Raw genomic sequence first — 23123 nt, 5'->3', positions numbered from 1 at the left:
ACCTGGTAGTTTCGCACATCTTAGGATTTTCAGGCACATCTATTTTACAGCATTTACACCAAGTATCCTTTCTGTCTCCAAAGAAGGAAACTGGAAAACCTGGGTGAAATCCAACTGTTAAATGATAAATTTCCATTATAGAACCACAGTTACCTTCTTTTGCCTCTTTCGCAAAAGGAGTATTACAGGCAACCATTCACCCACTGGATTCTCAAATATGCAATGATGGGTTTTATTTTTGTTTTTTTGTGCTTTTTTTTGGTGACATTTCATCATGCCCTTTAGAAAGATGGGAGCTGTTGATCCTGTTCCAAAGCTGAAACTGTAAATCACCAATTTAAATTGAGAGTTATGAGTTTATTTACATGCATATGGGATACTCCATATGGTATATGGACACTCCAGGTCAGAGGGTGCTCCAGGGGCCTTCCCCTTTGTTTTATTTACACTTAACTATCAGCAGCTCTTCTGTCCTGACTTGCTGGCACTGGAACCTCCATTGTCAAGCTACCACTGCTTTCCTTCTCCACATCTCTTTACATAAGTTAAATGGGATATTATGCCAATTAAATAATAATTTTTAAAAGTTATGGGGTTTGGTTTGTGGGGTTTTTTTGGGGGGTTTGGTTTTTTTTTTTCATTTTTTACAATAATGAAAATGTACTCTGACTCAAATGTCAACATTTTGCACCAGATATGAAGGGCCTAGACACTAGCAGGGTCATGGTGCTCAGCCAAGGTCATGTTTTCCTAATGTCTTGCCATAGGTTCTATTTGTTCCAACTCAAAAGTTAGATAAAGAAATGGCTTGATTTCTATTCCACCACAGATATTCTGGACTTCAAAAGAAATGATTTTTTTAGTAAGAAAACTTTTTGCAGGCATTGAGATTGGTGTTTCTAATTTTAATACAATCAAACTAAAAGTCATTGAGAATTCAGTGGCATCAAATGACTAACGATATCAAAAGTTCATGAAGCTTTTGGGGAGAGGAAGGCCAAGGCTGAGTGACTTGTTAAGACTCCAAAGATAGCTCCCTCTTGTTTTCTTCTCTCCACGTTTTTAGAACACCGTGTCTACCTTGGATTAAACATTATGCTGTTTCTGCAATTGCAGGGAATTTTAACAATGTTGTTTATTTACTTATTCTGACACTCAACGTTAACAACTCTAAAATCAGCTTCAAGGAAGCCACAGTAATGCTTTTTTCTGAATGTCTTGTTCTATTCACAAATTTTCAGTACTTCTTTTTTCCCCTCCAAGTCATTTCCCCATAAAAGTTATTTCAAGCTTGCAACAATTGCAACATTGAAACTGCTCATGAAAATTTACTGCGTGCTTATTTTCTCAACAGAGTGATTTACTTATAGTTTTTGCTTCACACCAGTGGGTAAAAGGTGATGTTTATGCAAATGGGAAATAGCAGGCAATATAAGCTTCTTCCTTCAAATAAAGCAAGTAAATTGAGGTATGTTAGGCAAAAGAAAGAATAACATCTTCCTTGATGCAAGAGTAATCAATCAATTTAATCTAACATGATAACACTGTGGTGATACAATGGTCAACATTAAAAGCCAGCACTTACCATCAGCTGTTGAGCAATGCCACTTTTGCTCTATACCCTTAATCAGAGGGGGAGGGAGGAGGAGGAATACACTGTGTAGTAACTGTCCAAGAAACAAGTGTTTAACAGCTGTTTTTCTGTGAGAGTTACTTCCACCCAGACATTTGTGTTTTCCCTGAAGAATAACTTCTATAGTCAAAACCATAACATGTGATTTCTTATATTTATCTCCAGTCTTCACAATAGGTACACTTACCTAACCATGCTTACCACTGAAACCGAGTTAAGCTCACGCTTAAGTACCTGTGGTTAGCCACTCACCAAATGAGCCATGTGTCAAAATACCAGGCAGACAACCCAGCTTGTTCAGTATCTGAACTCACATACCCTGCAAAATATCTCCAATAACTTGGACAGGGCTGGATTGGTATTAGTTTAAATATTAATCTCCAAAGGATCCTGCTGTCTTCCCTTTTCTTCAGCAGTATACTTCCTAAAGGTCTCTCAGTTAAGCTACATCTTAAGCCTGTGAGATCACAGTGTGCAGCAATGTGCCTCGGGGGGGCTGTAAAAAGCCTTCCAAATGCATGAGTTTCTGCATTCAAAATGTCAATATTACTATTTAATAGAGACAAGCTGAGGTGAATATGAAGGATCACTCTGTCACATACCTAAGGAGCACATACTATTTCCTGTTCTATTTCCTACAGCCAAGATTAAGGCACAAATACTCAAGCTTAGAACAGAAGTCTTTTAATTCCAGGAAAGACTAACATACAGCACAGCCATACACATTGGGAATATACTGCACGGCCCACAGGCATATCTGTGTGAGAAGGGGTCACTGAGATTGAGGCACATTGCCTGAATGGAATAAAAAAAATAAACAGAAGCCTTTTCACACATGTCCTCCCACTTCAAAGTAACATCAGGGAAGTACAGGCTGTCCCATGGCAAGCTGAAATGAGCTGAACTTCTTGTTGATCAAATACCACTGTGAGTGAGATGCTGGTTTTCCACTTATATTAACATTTCTGAATCTACTGGAACCCTTGACAGCATAATTTTGTATAATTATTTCCTACTCACTGCGCTCCTGGATTACAAAATCTTTTATAAAATGACATCAATGCTAAACAGCTTGCTTTGCCATTTTATTTCTGAAAGCAGCTGGGGCGTATTATTATGAAAGACAGTGTCTTCTCCTGCTTGTGGTTTGGCAGTAGTCCTCACTTGGATAAAACTAGAAAATGTGTCAGAAAGAGACAGAATGAATGTAGTAGCCAAAGTCTCACCTCTTCTCAGAATTTAATAGTATGAAGTTGCATAACGCACACATACCTGTTGCATTATAATGGTGAAGAACTGTTACTAGGTAACCAGCAATTTAGATTTCAGTACTGCTTGTTAAAAGTTTGCACACTTTATTTAAAGTTATCTGAGAGCCCAGTTTTTAGGCAAATATTCATATCTTGCTTAAATCAGGTGGACATCCCAGAAGCAAACACTGCAGAACATTTCCACATCAATTTCCTCTTTTAGTCAAAGCCCACCCAGTGGAACCCAGGAAAAGCTTTCACAGGCTTCTACACTCATCACATCAGCTCTGACGAGACAAGGTACCCACCTGTGGGTCAGATGTGAGCCTGAAAGGCCAAAAATTCACATAGCATTTCGTAATAGGCTATGACTACAACTTGAGGAAGATGAGAACCACAGATTTGAATTTCTCTTCATTCTTCCACCAGAAAAAAGAAAAAAAACCCAACAAAAAACAAACCATAAAACCAAACAACAACAAAAAAATCATACAGAACTTCTCCCTCAGAGAACATATTTCCCTTCAGATACATATTCCTGAACATACTTCACCAAGGCTTGTCAAGCACCCCTCAATACTTTGCATAGAAAGTGATAACAAACTCCAAAGGATCAGATTTATTTATGATACAAAGTTATACACACAAAGGCTCACTGATCCTTAAGGAGAACACAGCAGCCACGCGAAAAGAAGAAAATGTGTTGGAATATAAATGGTGTTCTCAAGCTATAACACTTAATATTTGTGAAATACCCCAAGGCAGACCTTTGCCTTGATGTGTTTCAGCAAAGTGCAAAGGTGGCTGCCACAGGTTTCAACTCTGCACAGCTTTTATTAAATCTGCAATAAACTGAGCTTAAATAAATGAATTAAAACATACATTAATGGCATCAGTTATGTTCTAACTAGGACTCTAGGTTACTAAAGTAAGCTAATGCTATTCAGAAAACATGTTAGTCTATTAGCAATAGAAAAGGCAACTACTGGTAGATAGGCTGTTGGAAAATCAGAAACACAACCCATGTGACATCCACAGGTGCCTTATACTTGGGCAGTACAGGTTTCACCACCTTCCACCTCTTCCCGTGCAACGGAACAAAACCCTGATACTCCCATTGTTGATCCCTCGCAACAGGCCACCATATCTATCCCATCATGTCCCATTCCACAGACATCTATGTATAGAATGAAATGACACCACAAAGTACATATGGCTTCTATGCAAGCACATTATATGATTCTTACGAAGACAAACTCACAGCTTACAGATACCCTGATAGCTACAATACTTTGGTGCTCTAGTGACAAACGCTATTTAAATATCACAGCTTCTTAAATGGAGCCTTTCTCCCTCTCCCAAGTTTTACACACCAGCCATACAGGGATGCATTTGTATGACTTCAGCACAGGAGGGTTCCTGGGGCAGGTGCAGCACAGCCAGCTCCCCTGGCGGAGCTTGAGGCCATTTCCCCTTGTCCTGTCCTCTGTCACTTGGGAGAAGAGGCCAGTTCCCTGTTCTCCACAACCTCCTTTCAGGTAGCTGTAGAGAGCAATAAGGTCTCCCCTCAGCCTCCTCTTCTCCAAGTACAGCATACATATCCTAAAAATAGATCAAGGAGATGGAAAATAAGGCAGAACTATATGATTTTTTTTTTTTAAACTGCAAACCTTAAAAAATTCTGTACCATGCTCAAGGTTTAATGTGAGCTTTAAGTACTGAAACCCAAGCGTATTTCTGACAGATCTAGAGTTAATCCTTGCAGCAACAAAACCCAGAGTCTAAATAGAGCTACCTCGCCGCACAACAACTAGCACTTGTTACGATCTCTGGTAATAGAGTCATAGACCCTTGGGAACATAAAGGGGTTAAAACCATTATGTGATAGTGGTCCTTCAAGCAGGAGCATGCACTATGATTACTTAAGACACTCAAACTGCATTTTGGTGTCTCTGCAGTCAACATGGAACCGTGGCGACTGCATTACCGCAAAAGAGACTTCCTCCACATCTATCTGCAGAGGACCTCGCGCTTTATCAAGACATAACAGTTGGGGCAGCAATTTCAGTTACTATTTCATCGCGGCCAAGCAAGCAGCAATTCCGCAGCTTCTGCGGAAACAGCACCACGCAGTGCTGAAACAGCACAGTCAATTACTTATTTACCAGTTTGCAGATTAAATAGAGATTAATAATCAGGCCGTTTGAATAAGGGTAGAGGAGGCACAGACTGCTTATTTTAAGAACTGAAAAAGCAACTAAAAAAAAGCATAATTAATGACTCGGTAAAAGGGCTGTGTACACCTCCCCCCCAGCCCCCCTCCGCAGTGGGTCTGTGCCCTGCCTTTTCCAAAGCCTGCCCGCAGCTGTCCCTGCCGGAGCACCAGCAGGCACAGGTAGGCGCTGCTGGAGGGAGGTGTGTCCCGACAGCCTGGAAAACCGAAGAGCCCTTCTCCCGGGAGCCTCTCGCCGCAGAGGCCACGCCGGCTCGACTGCGGCTCTGCCGGGGCGCGGGGAGGGGACAGACCCGCAGCATCCGCACCCCTGCGAACCGGAGCCGCTCCCACCCCGGGGCGAGCTCCTCGCAAAGACAGGGCTGCCTGGGTTTCGGGGCGCTCCATCGAGCCCCTCCTCCGCGCGAGGAAGGCAGAGATCGCCCCCCAACCCCGCTAATACCGAGTTGGCACCGCACAGCCCCGGAGCGGGGAGCCCCGGTACCGCACAGCCCCAATTAACGCACGAGCCCCGCTATTTAATGCATAAGCCCCAATTATTGCACTATTTAATGCATAAGCCCCAATTATTGCACTATTTAATGCATAAGCCCCACTATTTCACGCGCAGCCCCAGTATTTAATGCACAAGCCCCGATTAACGCGCAGCCCCAGTACTTAATGCACAAGCCCCAAATAACGCGCAGCCCCAGTACTTAATGCACAAGCCCCAAATAACGCGCAACCCCACTATTTAACGCACAACCCGCAATTAACGCGCAGCCCCACTATTTAATGCACAAGCCCCAACATCGACCCACAGCCCCAATTAACGCGCAGCCCCAATATTAATGCACAAGCCCCAGTATTAACGTGCAGCCCCACTATTTAACGCACAAGCCCCAATTAACGCGCAGCCTCACTACTAATGCACACCCCCCACTATTAACGCACAAGCCCCAATTAATGCGCAGCCCCAGGTAGTGCCAGAGCCCGGCACACGCACCTCTGCAGGGGCATGACTTCGCAGGCCATACTGGCCATGGGGCCGCCTTGCCTCTCACCGCCCGCAGCCCCTGCGGCTCCTTTCCCGGGAAGGCGGCGGCCCGGGGCGGGGCGAGGGGCGGAGGCTCCGGAGCGGCGGCTGCCGCGCCACCGCCCCCCGGGCACAGCGACCCCGAAACGGGGGCGCGAGGGGCAGCCGCTGCATCCCCGCGCCGCACCTTGGAGCAAACCCACGCCTTTTAGAAACCAGAAACAGTCCCTTCGTCGGCTTCGTCGCCCTTCTCTGGGGGAAGAAGTTCCCCCACAGCCGTATGAAGAGCAGCTGGGGGAGCGGGGGTTGTTTAGCCTGGAGAGAAGGAGGCTGAGGGGAGACCTTATCGCTGTCTACAACTGCCTGAAAGGAGGTTATAGCGACGTGGGTGCTGGTCTCTTCTCCCAAGTGACAGGTGTTGGACAAGAGGGAATGGCCTCAGGTTGCACCAGGAGACATTAGGAAAAATTTCTTCGCTGGACAGGTTATCAAGCACTGGAACAGGCTGCCCAGGGAGGTGGTTGGGTCACCGTCCCTGGAGGGGTTTAAAAGATGGTGAGATGAAGTGCTTAGAGGATATGGTTTAATACTGGACAGGTAGGGTTGGGCTCGAAGATCTCAACAGTCTTTTCCAACCTAGCAATTCTATGATTCTCCTTCAATGTTACCCAGGGTGCAATCATGGAATCACTAAGGTTGGAAAAGACCTCTAACATCATCATGTCCAACCATCAGCCCAACACCACCGTGACCACTAAACCACGTCTACGAAGCGCCACATCTACATGATTTTTTAAACACCTCCAGGGATGGTGACTCTACCACTTCCCTGAGCAGCCTGGTCCAATGTTTCACCACTTTTTCAGCAAAGAATTTTTTTCCCCAATATCCAATCTAAACCTCTTCTGGCACAACTTGAGGCCATTCCCTTTCATCCTATCACTTGTTACTTGGGAGAAGAGACCAGCACCCACCTCACTACACTCTCCTTTCAGGCAGTGGCAGACAGTGATAAGACCTCCCTTCAGTCTCCTCCAATCTAAACCATCACAGTTCCCTCAGCTGCTCCTCATAACATTTGTGCTCCAGACCTTTCACCAGCTGCATTGAGATTCTCCAGACACACACCAGCACCTCAATGTCTTTCTTGTAGTGAGAGGCCTAAAACTGATCACAGGATTTGAGATGGAGCCTCACCAGTGCTAAGTACAGGAGGACAATCCTTTCACTGCTCCTGCTGGCCACACCATTTCTGATACAAGCCAGGATGCTGCTGGCCTTTTTGGCCACCTGCGCACACTGCTGTCGACCAGCACACCCAGGTCCCTTTCTGCTGGGCAGCTTTCCAGCCACTCTTCCCCAAGCTTGTAGCGCTGCATGGGGTTGTTGTGTGCCAAAGGCACACAGCACTTGGCCTTGTTAAACCTCATACAATTTACCTAAGCCCATCAATCCAGCCTCTCCAGATCCCTCTGTACAGCCTTCCTACTCTCAAGCAGATCAACATTCCTGTTCAATCTGGTGTCATCTGCAAACATACAAAATATCTTTACCCCAGCCTCCCTGCCCATGAGTGCGGCAATCCTGGGCCCTCCCAGGGTGGATGAGTGCCCACAGCGGAGCAATGGGCAAGCACCTGACCCACCCAGGCTCCTTGGTACTGTGGCTGGGCTGCTCCCCCTCTGCAAGCCGCCTAAACCACTCCTTCCCCACATACAGGTGTCCACAGGCGCTGGCACCACCAGGCCTTGGACCTTGCCATCTCTTTGTGTCACAGCAGATACTCCTGGGGTTCAGAAGGTTTGCACAGCAGATGGCCAACTGATTTGGACACACAGTGAACAGAAACTCTTCCCTTGACACTTGAAATGAAAAGGTAAGTGTTGCAGAAGCCAGACTTATTTTTACTTAGGTTCCCAGTGGGACACTCTTAAGCATTCCTGCCTCTACATCGGTGGCTGCTGACCAAATACTGCTCTGAAACAACAAATCACACCATTCCATTTGGTGGAAACTCAGGGCTGGGACAAGTGGTAACAAAACAATCCGACACAATGGGTGTGCCACTTTCCAGGACATGGCAGCCTTGGAAAAGGAACAACATACAATCTGTCAGAAGGTCTTGCACTGAAATGTTTAATAGCTGCTGAGGGAGCTAAGTTTAACTTTTTTACCTTTGCACTTCCTCTGCCCAGAAAGCCTAAGGAATCACCTTCACCCTCCCCCAACACCAGACAGAAACTCTTCTGCTGCTGCCCTAGCTGTGAATGATATTACTACACCACACGGTTTATGTGGCAGAGAAGGGGACAGTATCAAACGGATAAAGGGGCATAAGAGAATGGATCTTTTTGACATTTTAGGTGGTAAAAGGCTAGTGGCTAATTCTGGCACAGCCAGACACACCAATTTTCAAAATTCAGATAAATACTAAAAGCACCATTAACCTTAGCAAGGACTGGCACTGGTTTGGGAGAAAACTGTGGTAAGAGCTTAGTACCTATATGCTTTCATACAGATGTAGGTCACGTGAATTAGACAGAAGCCACAGCAGCCTTCTGGAGAAGCAGCAGACACTCACAGGTTAGGAGGATATCAGACATTTCACAGGGATGCCTAGCAGATCCTGGCCTTTCTCTGCACGAAATGGTGTATTTTATCTTAAAAATAAGAGCACTGCACAGCTGCAGCCTCAGAAAGAGGTGGCATGGAGTAGAGACGCAGAGGTCAGTTGAGAAGTGGCTCCGCTTCAGTACGCTGAACTGTTTAATATTTGCTCCTGTCAGCAGGCTGACTGGAAGAGATGCATTAGTAATGCTTCTGCCCGTTACCTCAGCACAAGCCTGTTCTGCTGCGCCACAGTCACGCCAGGCACAGCACAGAGACCCTTTTTAGGAAAGTCAGCACTCTGCCATCACTGAGCTGGGCTGCTCTTAACTCTGGCAATTAAATGAAAATCCTGACGACTTCCTGTTAAATTAAATGTGCCATATGTGCTTTTAAGCAACTAAAACCATGCAAGAAAGATTTTATTCTGATAGATAAAATTTCTTCAGTATAAAACTGAAGAATAATAATTGAATATAATTGTACTGTTGTACAAATTGACAATAAATTGAACACCCTGTTCCTGGCCAGTCTTTTTTTTATACACACACAATTATTCATAGTTTATTACACTTCTATAAACTGAGTGTTAGCATCAGGATGCCAAAAAAAAAAAAAGAAAAAAAAATTCTACATGGGAAAGGAGTCACGGTTCTCCATAGCAGCTTGTTGAATAAACAGAAGTGGAATAACTCAAATAGCAGTATTCTGAATTTACACCCCAGCTATTTTGTTGCAGCTTCCATGGGACTTGTCCATATAGATGAGCTTAAAAGTACTAAGATCCCTGACAAAGAATTCACTAACAAAAAGAGATGCTGTAACAATCAGAACAATTAGTTTATGAATTAGCATCAGTGAAGAAGGTCAGTCTGTCCCACTATGCTAAAATCGACCAGATGCCTTGGGAGAACACTGAAATTGCCCAGGGCTCCCTGTGCCCTCAGGACCTTCAGACCGACCTTCAGTTTCCATTCTCTTCTGAGTCCCCTCAACTAGGTACAGGTTTTCTCCTCTCCTTCCTTGCTTGCCTTTTTAACTCCTCAAACCATCATGAATGAGAAGAAGTATCCTAGTTCACATTTCCCTGTACACTCACAGGCCTGCAACTTCAACAACCATTAAAAGAAAGGAGATCAAAGATGAAAAAATGGAGCTGGTGGACTTTGCTAGCACTGCTGGTTTTCCAAAGTTTTAATTATTTTTGGAGCAGCTGCAGATATTGCAATAAAAGATTTTAACACATAGAAATGTCAGAGTGAAATTTTCAAATGTACTTTGGGGTACAGTGGCCAACCATCGCCACAAGCAGTAGCACCTGCTACTCAACAGGAGACTGCTCCATGTTGTGTGTCACCTTACTTCAGTTTGCATCCTCTCCATGGGCCCTTTGAATTTGTCACCCTGCTAAAAGAGCAAACAGCTCCTTAATTCTTCACCTCCTCTGTTCATGGGAATGGACCACAAGCAATGTATTTGTGGCACAAAGCTGATAGACAAAAGCTGCCAGAGAACTGCAGTCTTATTTCCAAACAATTTCACTTTCTTCTCACAGATGTTTATGTTAAAGCCAACTTGCTACTTGACAGAGGCAGGAGTTCCTACCCTCATCTGCCCTATTACACCCTTTTTAACTTGCATAATTCAAGTTGGGTTAACATCAATAAAAAACTGAGACTTTACAACATCTTGTTTTGTATTTGTTTGTACTTGTTCAATTTGTTCTCTCACTTTAAACATGGAAAGCAAAATGTTTTCTGCAAGCATCACACAATTCTTGCATTCCTATTGCTCAGAAAGGCCAAACTCATCTGTTGGCAGCAACAATGCATGGCAGTGGCTATTTATGGTACCATCAAACATGTATACAGAGAATGGGGGGGAAAAAACCCCCTTCTTTCAGGACAAGCACAGCATCCTCTCCACTAACTGCATGCTCTTTAGAATACTGCAAATACTTCAGGAAAATAGACAGCAAATAACAGTTAAAATAATAAAGCCCCCTAAAATACTAACACATTTCAGTACCTATGCCAGGGCAACACCTGGATTCAAACGATTTGATTTGCAAATTTTGTACTGAGATTCAACAAAGAAAAGAAGACACTGTCTGGAACTAAATATGAAAAATCACCTTTCTCCATCACCACTGACATTTAAAGAATGAACACGCATTTGGAAAGGAAGTCTCCTGTCAGTCATGATTACAGAAGTGCTTTCTCCTCTCTTTCCTTTTCATACGTAGTTGCACACAAAGTCATTTGCTCAGCGTATAAAGGAAAAAGAGAAGAGAATCTGTGAACAGCACCAAAGGATATGAGAGGTAATCTACATAATGGACTTCATGATGTTGTGGCTGTGTCTGCCTCCTGAAAAACAGTTATCCCTTGCCTCACTGACTGTCATACACAAATTATATACTTCTTTCTTTTAAAGAAAAAAAAGATTTTGCCTGGTTTGATAAAATCTGAGATTTTTTACATGCTGGATTTCTGCCCAACACCATCAATGTATTCCTACAGTGTTTACCAAGTTACGCAGTAATTTCCCCCAGCAGGAACATGAAATGCAAAGCAAAGATGTCACCAGACTGAAAATTAAAGAATGTACTTTTCAAAATACCACCAATACAAAATTTAAAATACCATTATTCATGTATGCATGCATGCATGCATGCATTGATACATGCATTTTTCTCTCCAGAGTTTCTGTGCATATTATTTGTAATCTGCAATCCCAAGAGATAATACCCTGGAAAACATCCCACAGGCCAGAAGATTTGTGTGCACACATGAAATAAGCAAGTTACATGTAAATAGAAACCTTATTTGGAAACTGTAGCCCTTCACATACAAACAAAACTAACAGATGATTAAATAGGGCCTGCCCAAAAGAGCTCAAGTGGGAAGAATATGTCAAAAACTTAATTTAGTAAAATAGGAAGCCTCACAAAGCGTGTGAGTACCAACAGTGACTTGCCAAGGTTGGTACTCGCCCCTGTATCAATTGATGCTTTTTCATCAATGAATTGAAAGGAAATGTAAAATAATAGGAGGGGTTCTTTTGTATGCTGTGTGAAGCAAGCATTAGAAGTTTCGGTACAGCCACAGATGAGTCAAATCTGGGAAAGAAATGCAAGATGATGGGTTCTACTGAGGGATACAACATCACACCAGATCAGCACTTCCACACAAGTTCTTAGTGACTGTGATTAAAGGACCATGGTCCTCAAGCCATCAACAGGGATACTGCATGTAAAAGGAGTATTATTTCTGACAGGGGTGGTTGCTACAGAAGACACTGGTTAGTTCAAGAATTCCCATTCTCAAGGAAGTTATGAAAAAAACTGAAGAGTGCTCAGAGACAACCCATGAAGAGAACACAAGAATTAAACCCCATGTTCATGCTTTTAAAAGAAAAAAAGCCTGTGCATGCAGGAAACATTAATATTTGACCTAATATTCACAAACTGAAAAGGATCTAATGGATGGGAGTCAAAGATGGACAAATTATGACTACAAAGATACTTTCAAATGGTGAGGGTAATTAACTACTGACACAATTAATCAAAAGATAGTGTTGAAGATAGTGTTGAATTTTTAATGTTCTTACAACTAAGTTGCCTCTGCTTAGGAATCCCAAGCCTTAGACAATCTGTCTAGATATAACTTGCGGGATCTCTTACTCATTTTCTTAACTAATACTCCTCTTGTCTGAAAGGGAAGACTGTTGCTGTCAGTTGACTTCATTTTACCCCTTTTATTTTTTGCACTGGCATAGAAATACAAGTATTGTTGGCATATCTGTGGGGAATATGCTGGGTTTTTTGCACTACTGCTCTTCTGTTCTTTCCTGCAACCTGCAGGCCAAATTACCTTTTAAACAAAGCTAGTTAAAATCTATTAAGAAGGAAACATATTCCAGAAGTGTTCCTTAAACTTGCTGGGACAGGAGAAAAGTAAACACCAAGCTGAAAGGTTCTCAAAGCTTAAGGTTCTCAGAGTTCCTGATCTCAGCCAACAGATAAGCATGCGAAAACACATTTGCCAACCAGACAGACACCGCAAGCTCCCTGGAGACCTGGGTTAGCTGCTGTGGCTGCTCTTCATTAAGCAGCAGTGTTCTTTGCAAGCACTGCCACACCCGCTGTCAGTCGCTTTAACTTGTTCCAAAGGCCTCTTGCCCCATGGGATAGCCCAGAAATTATTTCTTGGCCTCTCTCCTGAAGAAGGGGGAGGGTTGGGAGTAGGTTCCTAAAGAGTTTTCTGGGAAAGCCTCAAGTAATGAATGGTTGTGCCAGTTAATCTGCTGTGGGAACAGGGTAAAGCATGCTGTGCAACAGGTCACTAGGTTCTTCATTTGCACCAGTTAGTTCAAGTGCCAGAGCACGGGAGAGCAAGCAAACAAGGAATCTGGTCGTGTACAAGTTATTTTCAAAGCAGGCTTCTTCCAAAGCTGTGCTTATCTAATGAAATTCCTAAATAATAGTGTCTAATGAAGCTTCTCCCACTCCTCTAAACTGTTATTTTTATAAAATAGTCTGCACAAAGACCGTTTAAAAATTCAGCTGCATCAGACCAATGAATATATTTGCCATAGAAAACACTGAAAAAAGAGCATCATCAGCAAAAAGATTCCAAAATTTTTTATATGAGCCCTTGGTACTCCCTGTATTATTTATATTCCCTACCAAAAGTGTCACTGGTTTCATGTTTTCTTACCCCCCAAAAACATCCTTCCCATCCTTTACCAAATTACTATCCTTTGAACTCCGTGCCTCTGCACCCACCGTGTTTCCTACTTCGTAAAGAATCTTGTAATTCACCCTTAGCCTTGCAAAACCAGCAACCATATCATCAGGGGCTGAGCACAGCAGAGGAGAAGGCCACACCAGTCATATTTGGTGCATGCAGCTTTTTACTCCATGAAAGATAGACTACTGTCTTGGCAAAAGCAGACAGTCTGGCAGAATTATCCTCCAGAAAAAACTCCAGGAATAGCTCTTCTTTAGCTAATGATGTGGCTGAGAGGAGTCCTCACTTTGCTCAAGTGCCCCAGCAGCCAGCCTGGCTCTCAGGAGAGGTGGTGGGAAAAGATGACTCGATGGGAGATCGATTCCAGCTAGGAGTCACTAAGAGAAGAGTGATCTAAGTGAGAGTAACTCCATCTCTCTACATGGAGATGGAAGATGCACCTGCCATGGAAGCAAGGGAGACCCTGACTAAAAGACAGGTCTGACCAGATCTCTTAAAACCTGATTGTTTCTGACCGGAGCACAGCCCTCTCAGGCCATTCCCAAGGCTTTCTCCTGCACCCAGCTGGGCATACATCAAGAAACACCAATTATTGCTTATGCATAGTAAGATACAACCATGCTGGGCTCAACCAGCACAGCTCACTGCTGTGACCCTCATTTGCAACATCAGCTTTGAGTCTAACCACTGCATACATGTCCAGGATGCACAAAGATGCTCTAATCCTTCTGCAGGCCAGTCTAAGCAATTTTAGGAGTGGTACAAGTGGATACTGAAGGGGAAAAAAATTACAGCATAAGCCTACACTTAGTTATCAGGAACATTCAGAATGACAAGAGAAAGGTGTATAAGCTTCCAACATCTCAATCTACCTTCACAGTCCTGAGAAAAATCCAAGTTTTAGCATTCCAGGGGCATAAAACCAGCAAAAGCTATCAAAGAGTTTAGGGGAAAATTTATCATTTCTGATGCTCAGTAGCCCTCTCAGAATGGTAGTCACTTGATTTCTTTGCAATATGACACTGCCTGGAGTTTCAAGGTCTTCTTTTTTTTTTTTTTTTTAAGGAAATACATATAAATTTTATAAAACACGGTGCACTGTTAGCAGTGCTTCCAAGACAGTAATCATTTCATGGTGGTTTTGTGGTTCCTAACCATAATGCAGGACAATAAAAATGTTATTGTATTAGATATTAATCCCTCCCCTACATGACTCAAACTTTCTGAATGCAGAGAATTTGGAGACTGAATGGGCCTGAGGAATCTGTGGAGGAATCTCTTGTTTCGGGAGTCCTGTCAAAACCTTAATGACTGGAAGTCATTACCATCCAAGCCGCCTTTAGTAACTTCTTCGCAGTTACCTAGTGGCCTCTCTTTGTAGTGCAAATCCACTTACTGCAGCAGGTGAAGAATGAAAAGGGTAGCTTTGGTACAGAAAGAGGACTACCTTCAGGCTTTCTGACTGCAGACCTGAGAAGGCCTGGAGGAAGGCACAGAGCCAATGTGAGAAAGTGCAATTTGTAGATAAGCAGTCAGCTTGGGATCACGTTCCTCACAAACAGATAAAATGAGAGGAAATCTCATGGCCACTGACCATGAAAGAGGAGAATTTTACAACACTGAAACAGCTCAAAGACAAACAGATGCAAGCAAAACGACAAGAGCACTGAGTGACAACCTTGCCCTGCCACCCACAGCCTTCTCTTACTAGGCAGCCAGTTGACCACTTTGATTAAAAATATACACGTGTGTCATGGGAAGTCACAGCAACGTGCTGAACGCAACGTCCAAATGCACAGTTCTTTCAGCTGAACTGGGAAACTGCAGCAGCAAACAAGCCTGGCTGAGAACTTGGTGACCTCTGCCCACTGATCTTCCTGTAGACTGCCTGCAGGAGGCGGGCGCAGGTCCCTTCTGGGAAGCCGCACAGGAAGGAGAACCTCACAGCTTCAGGTGGTAGAAACTGCTTGCTCGGCAAAGCTACCGGAAACAAGGCACGCTGTGCCGAGCCTCCTCAGCTGAATAATGTACCAGGCACTTCAGGAGAAAGGCTAAGGAAGCCACAGGAGAGGGGACTACTCGCTTACTGCAGTAAAAATAAGCCAAGTCATAGTGCAGAGGCTCCCTTTTCCCTAGTTGCTAGTAAGAAAGGTCTCAGTAATGAGTGTATTGGATTTTTTTTGTAAACACAAGTATTAAAATACAAAGATTTCCAAGGATGGTTTAAATACCTTATTATTCATTGTGTGTTCTTCCATAAAGGGTCACCAGTTCTTTTGTTTGAAAATGAATTCAAAATTGTCACAGACCTTTGCAGCTTATTTCCTACAGCAAAAACTATTATCTGCCCAGTTGGTACCAGGAAGCCCCCAGCCTCCTGAGATGAAGTGACTTTCTCCTCACAGCAAAGGAGATTAAAAAAAAAAAAATCAACAAAACCAAGATGACAAAGAGTCCTTCTAGCTGAGAGGGCAATGCTTGAGGGAATAGTTTCTTTTCAGCTTTATTACTCAATTGCTGTGAACTTACTGTAGTCCCTTTCTGGTTTCTAAGGCTGCTGGATGCTGTCCCAGGAAAGAGGAAAAGCTAATATACTTGGCTTATGGACTAAAAGAAGAACTTTTGTTTCCATGTGTATGTTATGGCATTAAAGTGCTGCTTTCCACATCTAACAGTCATCAGATCTTTGTTTGCTTTACAGTTCTTGTTGCTTCGAAGATGAAGCTTCACTTCTGTGGTATAGGTCAGGGTGCAGATTCAAAATGCTCTCTATCCCACAAGCGCTAATTTGTCACCAGGTAAATCTTGCATAGAGAGGCGAAGATAAGATGGCTAGAGGTAAACAGGAAGGTTAGAATGGACAATACCTAATCTAAAGGAGTAGCCTGTACAGCGTGGAAGAGAGAGGGCAAATACTTGGAAAAGTAAACAGAAATCCACCCAGGTGACTTCCATGGAAAAAAAAATCTACATAATTACATGTTACTGTGGCTGTCATTACATCTTGGCTAGAGCCAGCAGAGAAGAACCTAGGAAGAGCTGAGACTACACCCTGACTAGCCATTTACAGTCACCTGCCTTGGAAAGAGACAGAAATCACATGTCTTTGTTGATGTGTTTTTAGAAAACCAAACGCTTTTCTTAACAACCCATTATGTAAGGCAATTCCTAGTGCCAGCATCTCACAATACAAGAAAGAAGGGAATTGATTGCATAGGAGGGTGGAGACAAACATACTCTCAAAGTTAAATGAGTCAGCTTGGAAAAACTAACTCAACACAACCTAAAGAGAGAAAGCGACAAACAGCAACAATATCCTACATAAAATGTTCCCTCGGAGGGCTCAGAGCAGGGCCCACCAGAGGCTGCTACTGAACAATGCATAGGGCAGCCGCCCTCACCACTTCCCCACTGACCTCAGTCCAGACCTTTGCTCCTTTCCTGAGCAGTTTTCTCAAAGAATCCAGGGCTGTCAGAGGGCAACCCTGCCTGCTGGCTGGCTGCAATCCCTTATGTAAACCTGGCAGCAAGGCTCCTGAGTGATAAGGCAAATTATTACTTTGGATAGGGACTGAATGTACTGCCATGACAGACTTCAAAAACAAAAAAACCCAAACCTAAACAAAAATAGTCAGCTAAGCAAACAACACCAGCCCCCCTGCTTGATTTGTTATAGCAACAACAGGCACTGAAGTTCTTATCACATGCCAGAGCATAATGGTAAGTTTTGGCTTGCCCTGGTTTTAAACTGCAGCTGCTAAAAGGAAAGCCAACAATTGGGGAAAGTGTTTATAGTAAGCACAAATTTCTCAGTGTACAAATACATGTGTTTTCATACTTCAATAATTAGCAGTGAGCACATGCAGTGCCTTTAAGAAGACGGTGCAGGAGGGTACATAAAACCACCCCTTAGTTTAGGGAGGGTGCTACAGCATGTGATCCCTTTATTTGCAGGACATAGGCCACATATAAGGATCTTTGTGAACAAAAGGTTGATATAAACAAACCTTCTCTTTCAGAACATGCATATGTCAAGAAAACCAGCACGGGGTATCTGTGCTGGCAAATCTCACTGCAGCTGTGACTGCAGCCACAAACAGGAATTTATGATCTTTGGCACACAAAGACACGGCTAGAAAGTTTTAGAGAAGGCAGCTTGCTTACTGAACAACTGCTGCGGTTGCTCTAAACTTTGGCTCTCAGGAACTGCACAATGCCTTTCATAAAGTTTGACTGCCATAAACACACACATTCCCCAGCACCTGAGCACTACTAGCAAGGAAGGCTTCCTGGTTGCGCTCCTTTGATTGATATTTCCACCATGGAACATGCACAGACCCCAACAGCACCACAAACAGCAGGGTGGGTATCCTGCCACTAGGGGATCCTCCTTCAAAACAGTATCAGCACTGCAAAGAGATGCAGCACCAGCAAGTGCTAAAACAGCCATATACAACAAAGCCTATTTCAGCACCCTTTCCTGGGCAAAAGATCCATGATGGTGACAACTCAAGTTTGCAGATAGCAGGCATCTCTGCATCAGCATCAGGTAAGAGATTTCTGCTCCCCATCAAAAATCCCCTTCCTCACTGTTTGGCTACAGGAAGCATTTTGGCCTTGTGGGCCTGTATGAATCTCATGAAGTTTAACAAGGCCAAGTGCAAGGTCCTGCACCTGGGTTGGGGCAATCCATGGTATCAATACAGGATGGGGGATGATGTGATTTAGAGCAGCCCTGCTGAGAATGACTTGAGGGTGTTGATTAATAAGAAGCTTGGCATGAACCGACAATGCGTGCTCACAGCCCAGAAAGTCAACTGTATCCTGGGCTGCATCAAAAGAAGTGTGGCCAGCAGTGTGAGGGAGGTGATTCTGTCCCTCTATTCCTCTCTTGTGAGACTTCATCTGGAGTATTGTGTCCAAGTCTGGAATCCTCAGCATAAGAAGGATATGGAGCTGTTGGAACGGGTCCAGAGGAGGTCTACAAAGATGATCTGAGGGCTGGAGCACCTCCCAAATGAGGACAGGCTGAGAGAGTTGGGGTTGTTCGGCTTGGAGAAGAGAAGGCTCTAAGGAGACCTAATAGTAACCTTCCAGTACCTGAAGGGGGCTACAAGAAAGCTGTAGAGGGACTTTTTATAATGGCATGGAGTAATAGAAGTAGGGAGAATATCTTGAAATTGGAGGGGGGAAGATTTAGACTAGACGTAAGAAGGAAGTTCTTCACAATGAGGGTGGTGAGGCACCAGAACAGGCTGCCCAGGGAAGTTGTGGATGCCCCCTCCCTGGAAGGGTTCAAGGTGAGGTTGGATGGGGCCTTGAGCAGCCTGGTCTGATGGGAGGTGTCCCTGCCCATGGCAGGGGTGATGGAATTTAGACGATCTTTAAAGCCCCTTCCAACTCAAACTATCCTATGATTCTATGATGTTCCCTTCTGCTTGAAGGCCATCCCTTTTCTTTGCTTGTATATGAAGTTTACAACAACAGGCTAAAGCATTGCTTGCTAGAGGCTCTCCTACCTTCGTATCCACTTAAATCTTAATATCCTATTCCTGAAGTAAAATCCATTTGAATTAATTGTTTGAACCACTTTAGTTTTAGCACCTCTAGGCACATCCAAAATTACTCTAGTTCTAACTGTACTTATGCATGTCCTTTTTGAACCAGAGCTTTGGTTAGACTTTTTCCTTCTAGAGAGTAGAAAGAAAGAGGCACCCAAACAGGGACGCTGACCTTCACAGAGCTGCAAAAGCCTACCCTGGACCCTCTGGCTGAGGGTCTGGGAAGGCCATGGAAGCCCGGATCCCTCCTGCTGGTCCCAAAGCTGCTGACTCACCTGGCTCCTGAGGTCTGTGGTGTGGGTCTTGTGGGTCTCAACCAGGTAGAGCTAAAATATGTGTGTGGTTCCCAGGGTCAGAAAGTTTGGCTGCCCTGCTCTGAAGCTCTGCACAGGAGCTCTTGCAAAAATAAGATAAGCCTCACAGAAATATCCAATAGGCTGTGTATTGTCTGCAGACTTTAATCCTTCTTTCAGAGGACCAATTGTCTTCTCTCTTGCCTGCCTCTCTCTCTCTCTTTCTTTTTCTTTCTTCCTTCCTTTCTTTGCTTTTCTTTCCTTTCTTTCTCTCTTTCTCTTCCTTTCTTTCTTTCTTTCTCTTTCTCCACTGTCTTTGGATTTACTCAAAGACTGCATTACAGGTATGTTTTTCTGCTACTGCATAATTAGCAGTTTACACTTGGCATGCAGCCATAATAATGAGGCAATTTTCGAGAGAACACACACACTATGTGCTAGTGGGGATTATGGGTACATATAGTTAAACCATCCATTTGGATAAGAAAAAGAACATATCATATATCAACTTTACAAATACCATTTTCTTAAGGTAACACTTGAGAACAGGAGGTGATATAGATGTTATGCTCTGCAATATGTTTTGACTGCAACTGATATTTCATGTTTCAAACAACAGCAGCACCTTCGAAAATTCCTGCAATGAGGGATGTTATACCTGTAAGAAGGCATAAAGTGTCTTTCAATATTTAAAAAAACTAGTAGCCATTCTAGAAGACATAGTCACAACTGTAGCTGCTGGATGAAGACACATACTAGGAGTTGTTTTAAATAGTATAAAAAATCACTGATCAACCAGAAATCTCTCATTTCCTCCCTGAAGAAATCTGTTCTAGTGTCAAATTAAACTGATTGAAAAGTTATTAAAGATTACAATCCTTTGGGGGTGTGTGGCTTATAGGCTTAGTATGTGTGGTTATTTTTTCACTGCTACATTTGTGAGTCTGTAAATGGTGGAGTTCTGCATCTACCATTCTGTGTAGCCCTTCGTCCTCTTCTAATCCATCCATATCATGGCATCTGAGCATGGAAAGTGAACAAACCACAAGCGTTTCCATGAAACAGCGAATAATTATCATTGCCAAGAACAACCTTCATTCTTTTCTAACAAAGATCATATGATAACTGAGCAGATACAGTCATTTCACTAAAACATATGTGATAATTACATATAATTAATGATAACATTTATTTAAGAACTGTTAGTACTTCGTGACACAAAACCTCTCAATAAGAATAGCAGTGTGTTTGCAAAGCACTTTATAGTCTCGGTCAGATGTCAGAGTCCTGCTGCTGAAAAAGGTGAAAACTCCTAATGTAGTCTTGCACTGAGATAATACCAGGTAATACCTAACTCTGAGGTTAGATTACACAGGAGTGACAAAAGGCTGCCAACAGCATGTTTAAAACAACTCCTGATATATCAGAGCACAACATTAATGCCAAGGAATCAGGATTTGGATTTCTGACTGTTGCACAGGCAGCTGTCCCCCAAGCATGCTAGGTCTACTAGAGATCTCTCTACCCTCTTCCTCTTAGTGGTGGTTCAGGGCCTCCTTTCCATCCCATCCTGCCCAACAACCTGCCATGCTGGAGCTGGGTAGAAAACAGCAAGCACTACCTACTCTTCCAGCTGCAGCAGTAAACCACCGACAGAAAAGTACTGGAAGCTAAAAGCAGTGCAGACACTCAACCCAATTAGGTAAATATGTACCGAAGTGTGATGAGGACAGGAATCTAGGGCATTCTTGAACAAAATGCGATTACAAGAGAATTCATTTCTACAGCTTATTAATTTCCCAGATAAAATTAGAGATGCAGACATCTTTCATCTCAAGGCCCGAGCATGGAGATTAGGCTTCTGCCTAATTACAAACATATCTCATTTGGTGCTTGATGTCCCGTGCCAGTATTGGCATAACTGTCCCATACTTCAACAGTACTCTTCTAAGGAATTACACAGTGACAGGAAAAGTATGAATTCCTACAGCAAATAATTAATGCTTTTTGGGAGAAGTTCTCCTAAAAGAATCAAATTTTTTTGGGGCACCTCATGCAGTACCAATTGCACCCACCTTCCCACACACAACACTCTGCAGTCCTTTGTTTCAGCCCTCGAGCAGCTTATTTCCCTTTACAACTCGCAACATGTAGCGGAGTGTGGGCAGGGGCACACTCTATGCCAAGCTCCACCGTACCAGTGCAAGAGGCCATAACTTCTGACCCAGCCCCACTGGCCCTGTCTAGCTGGTAGAACTGTATTTCCTCCTCAGTTTTGCCAGCTGACCTGCTTTGGTAATTGTTTACTAACTCATCTCAGTCAAAGGTGCGGGATTAATGAAGATGTGCAAATGAACGTGATGCCTTTTGACTGCAATTCTGGGGACAGGCTTGGGGACAGCAAACTACACAGCTGACACAGTTAGAAGTTAAAGAGCATGTGTGCCTGCAAGGGGTAGGAAAAGGATTTGACATCTATGCCTAACCACCATCATGATTCAAAATGTGGTGCTAGTGCATAATTTACTAACTCGTCCCACCATTATTATGAATCAAAATCTGGTGTTAGGGCATCATTTGCTAACTCATCTCATAAGCTGAGTGCTGTCTGTCTGTACTAGCGCTGAGAATAGCACTCGTCTCCTGCTTACACAGTGAAGTCACTCAGTTACGTGTCTGGCTGCATTGCCTCTACTTTGTGTTCTGCGTTGGTATGCAGAAACACTGCAGTGTCATGTTTCATGACATGTAAATAGCAGTTTTTCCCACATTAGGCCAGCCCCATATTTCAGCATACAGCAATTTCCCACAGTAACCTCAATCCTTCATGTGCTGCACTAGACACAAGAAGAAAGGGAAAGACAGATTCAATTTAATGCACTGGAAATGAAAAGATCCTGGTTCATTCTGATGTTTAGGGGAGGACTTTACAAAAAACCAATCTGCCCATTACCTGTCCACCTCACTGACAAAATGCCAGTAATCAAAACACAAGGTAGTCTTTCAGATACATACTCTTACAGATGCTCTAGACAGACAGACTCATAGATAAATTTGGACAAATACTCATCCTGATACCCTATAGATAACTCTTATTCCCTATCTCATCTGAACAACACTAGTACTATCACCATTCATGCCAGAAAGATAAAACCTATGAAAAGTCTCTTTCTTTTTGTATTTTGAACGGCACTAAAGTCAGATATCTGTTAAAACTTAAACTGGGCAGATCAAATACGATTAATTACTCAGAGAAGATACTACATTTTGGTTGCATCTTGTACTCAATGTAATTCCTAGTGCCGGATCTTAGATCAGTCCTGTCCAACTGTTCATCAATCGCGTCACCTTCATTTGCTTGAAAATTTATATTGGAAAGGCAAAATAAAGCACCAACTGGTTTTGTAAGGAACCTGTTGGAATGTGCGGCTTCGTCACGCACATTAATTTGCCTCGCACCCCAGCATACTGACTTTGTAAGTGTCAATGGAAAAAAAGCATTCAAAATGCTCAGAGCTGGAGGTGAAGGCATGGAACAAAGAGACAAACACAATGACCAAAAAGGAGCACTAACCTGGAGAAAAATGCATCACTGTTAATGAAGGAGATTTCACCTGTTAAATCCATCTCCTTCCAACATGAACCACCATCTGTTAATCGGAGGCTGACCTGAGGTACTCCATCTGACAGGCCTGATTGTGGCACTAGGCATGTTTGACTGGATCCTTCCATTGTTGACTTTGTCATCTATAGAAGCAAAGAGAGAGAAAAATCAAA

At 43.3% G+C, this 23123-nt stretch overlaps 1 protein-coding gene across 8 annotated transcripts in view; it reads right to left on the bottom strand.

Moving 5' to 3' along the window:
- The window catches only part of FAM13A (family with sequence similarity 13 member A), a 132231-nt gene that overhangs the window by 58764 nt on the left and 50344 nt on the right, over positions 1-23123 (bottom strand). For 7 of the 8 annotated variants that reach the window (XM_069855644.1, XM_069855645.1, XM_069855646.1 and 4 more), the window contains one exon: positions 22921-23093. In XM_069855644.1, coding sequence (XP_069711745.1) covers positions 22921-23093 — 173 coding nt within the window. Of the gene's footprint in view, positions 1-6101; positions 6184-22920; positions 23094-23123 lie in introns of those variants that run through there. The other variant, XM_069855652.1, reaches the window with a different exon arrangement.

The sequence above is a fragment of the Phaenicophaeus curvirostris genome, chromosome 4 (assembly GCF_032191515.1).
Source record: "Phaenicophaeus curvirostris isolate KB17595 chromosome 4, BPBGC_Pcur_1.0, whole genome shotgun sequence".
NCBI classification, from domain to species: domain Eukaryota; kingdom Metazoa; phylum Chordata; class Aves; order Cuculiformes; family Cuculidae; genus Phaenicophaeus; species Phaenicophaeus curvirostris.
The sequence above is the reverse complement of the archived record's forward strand: the minus strand, read 5'-3'. Positions and strand labels throughout refer to the sequence as shown.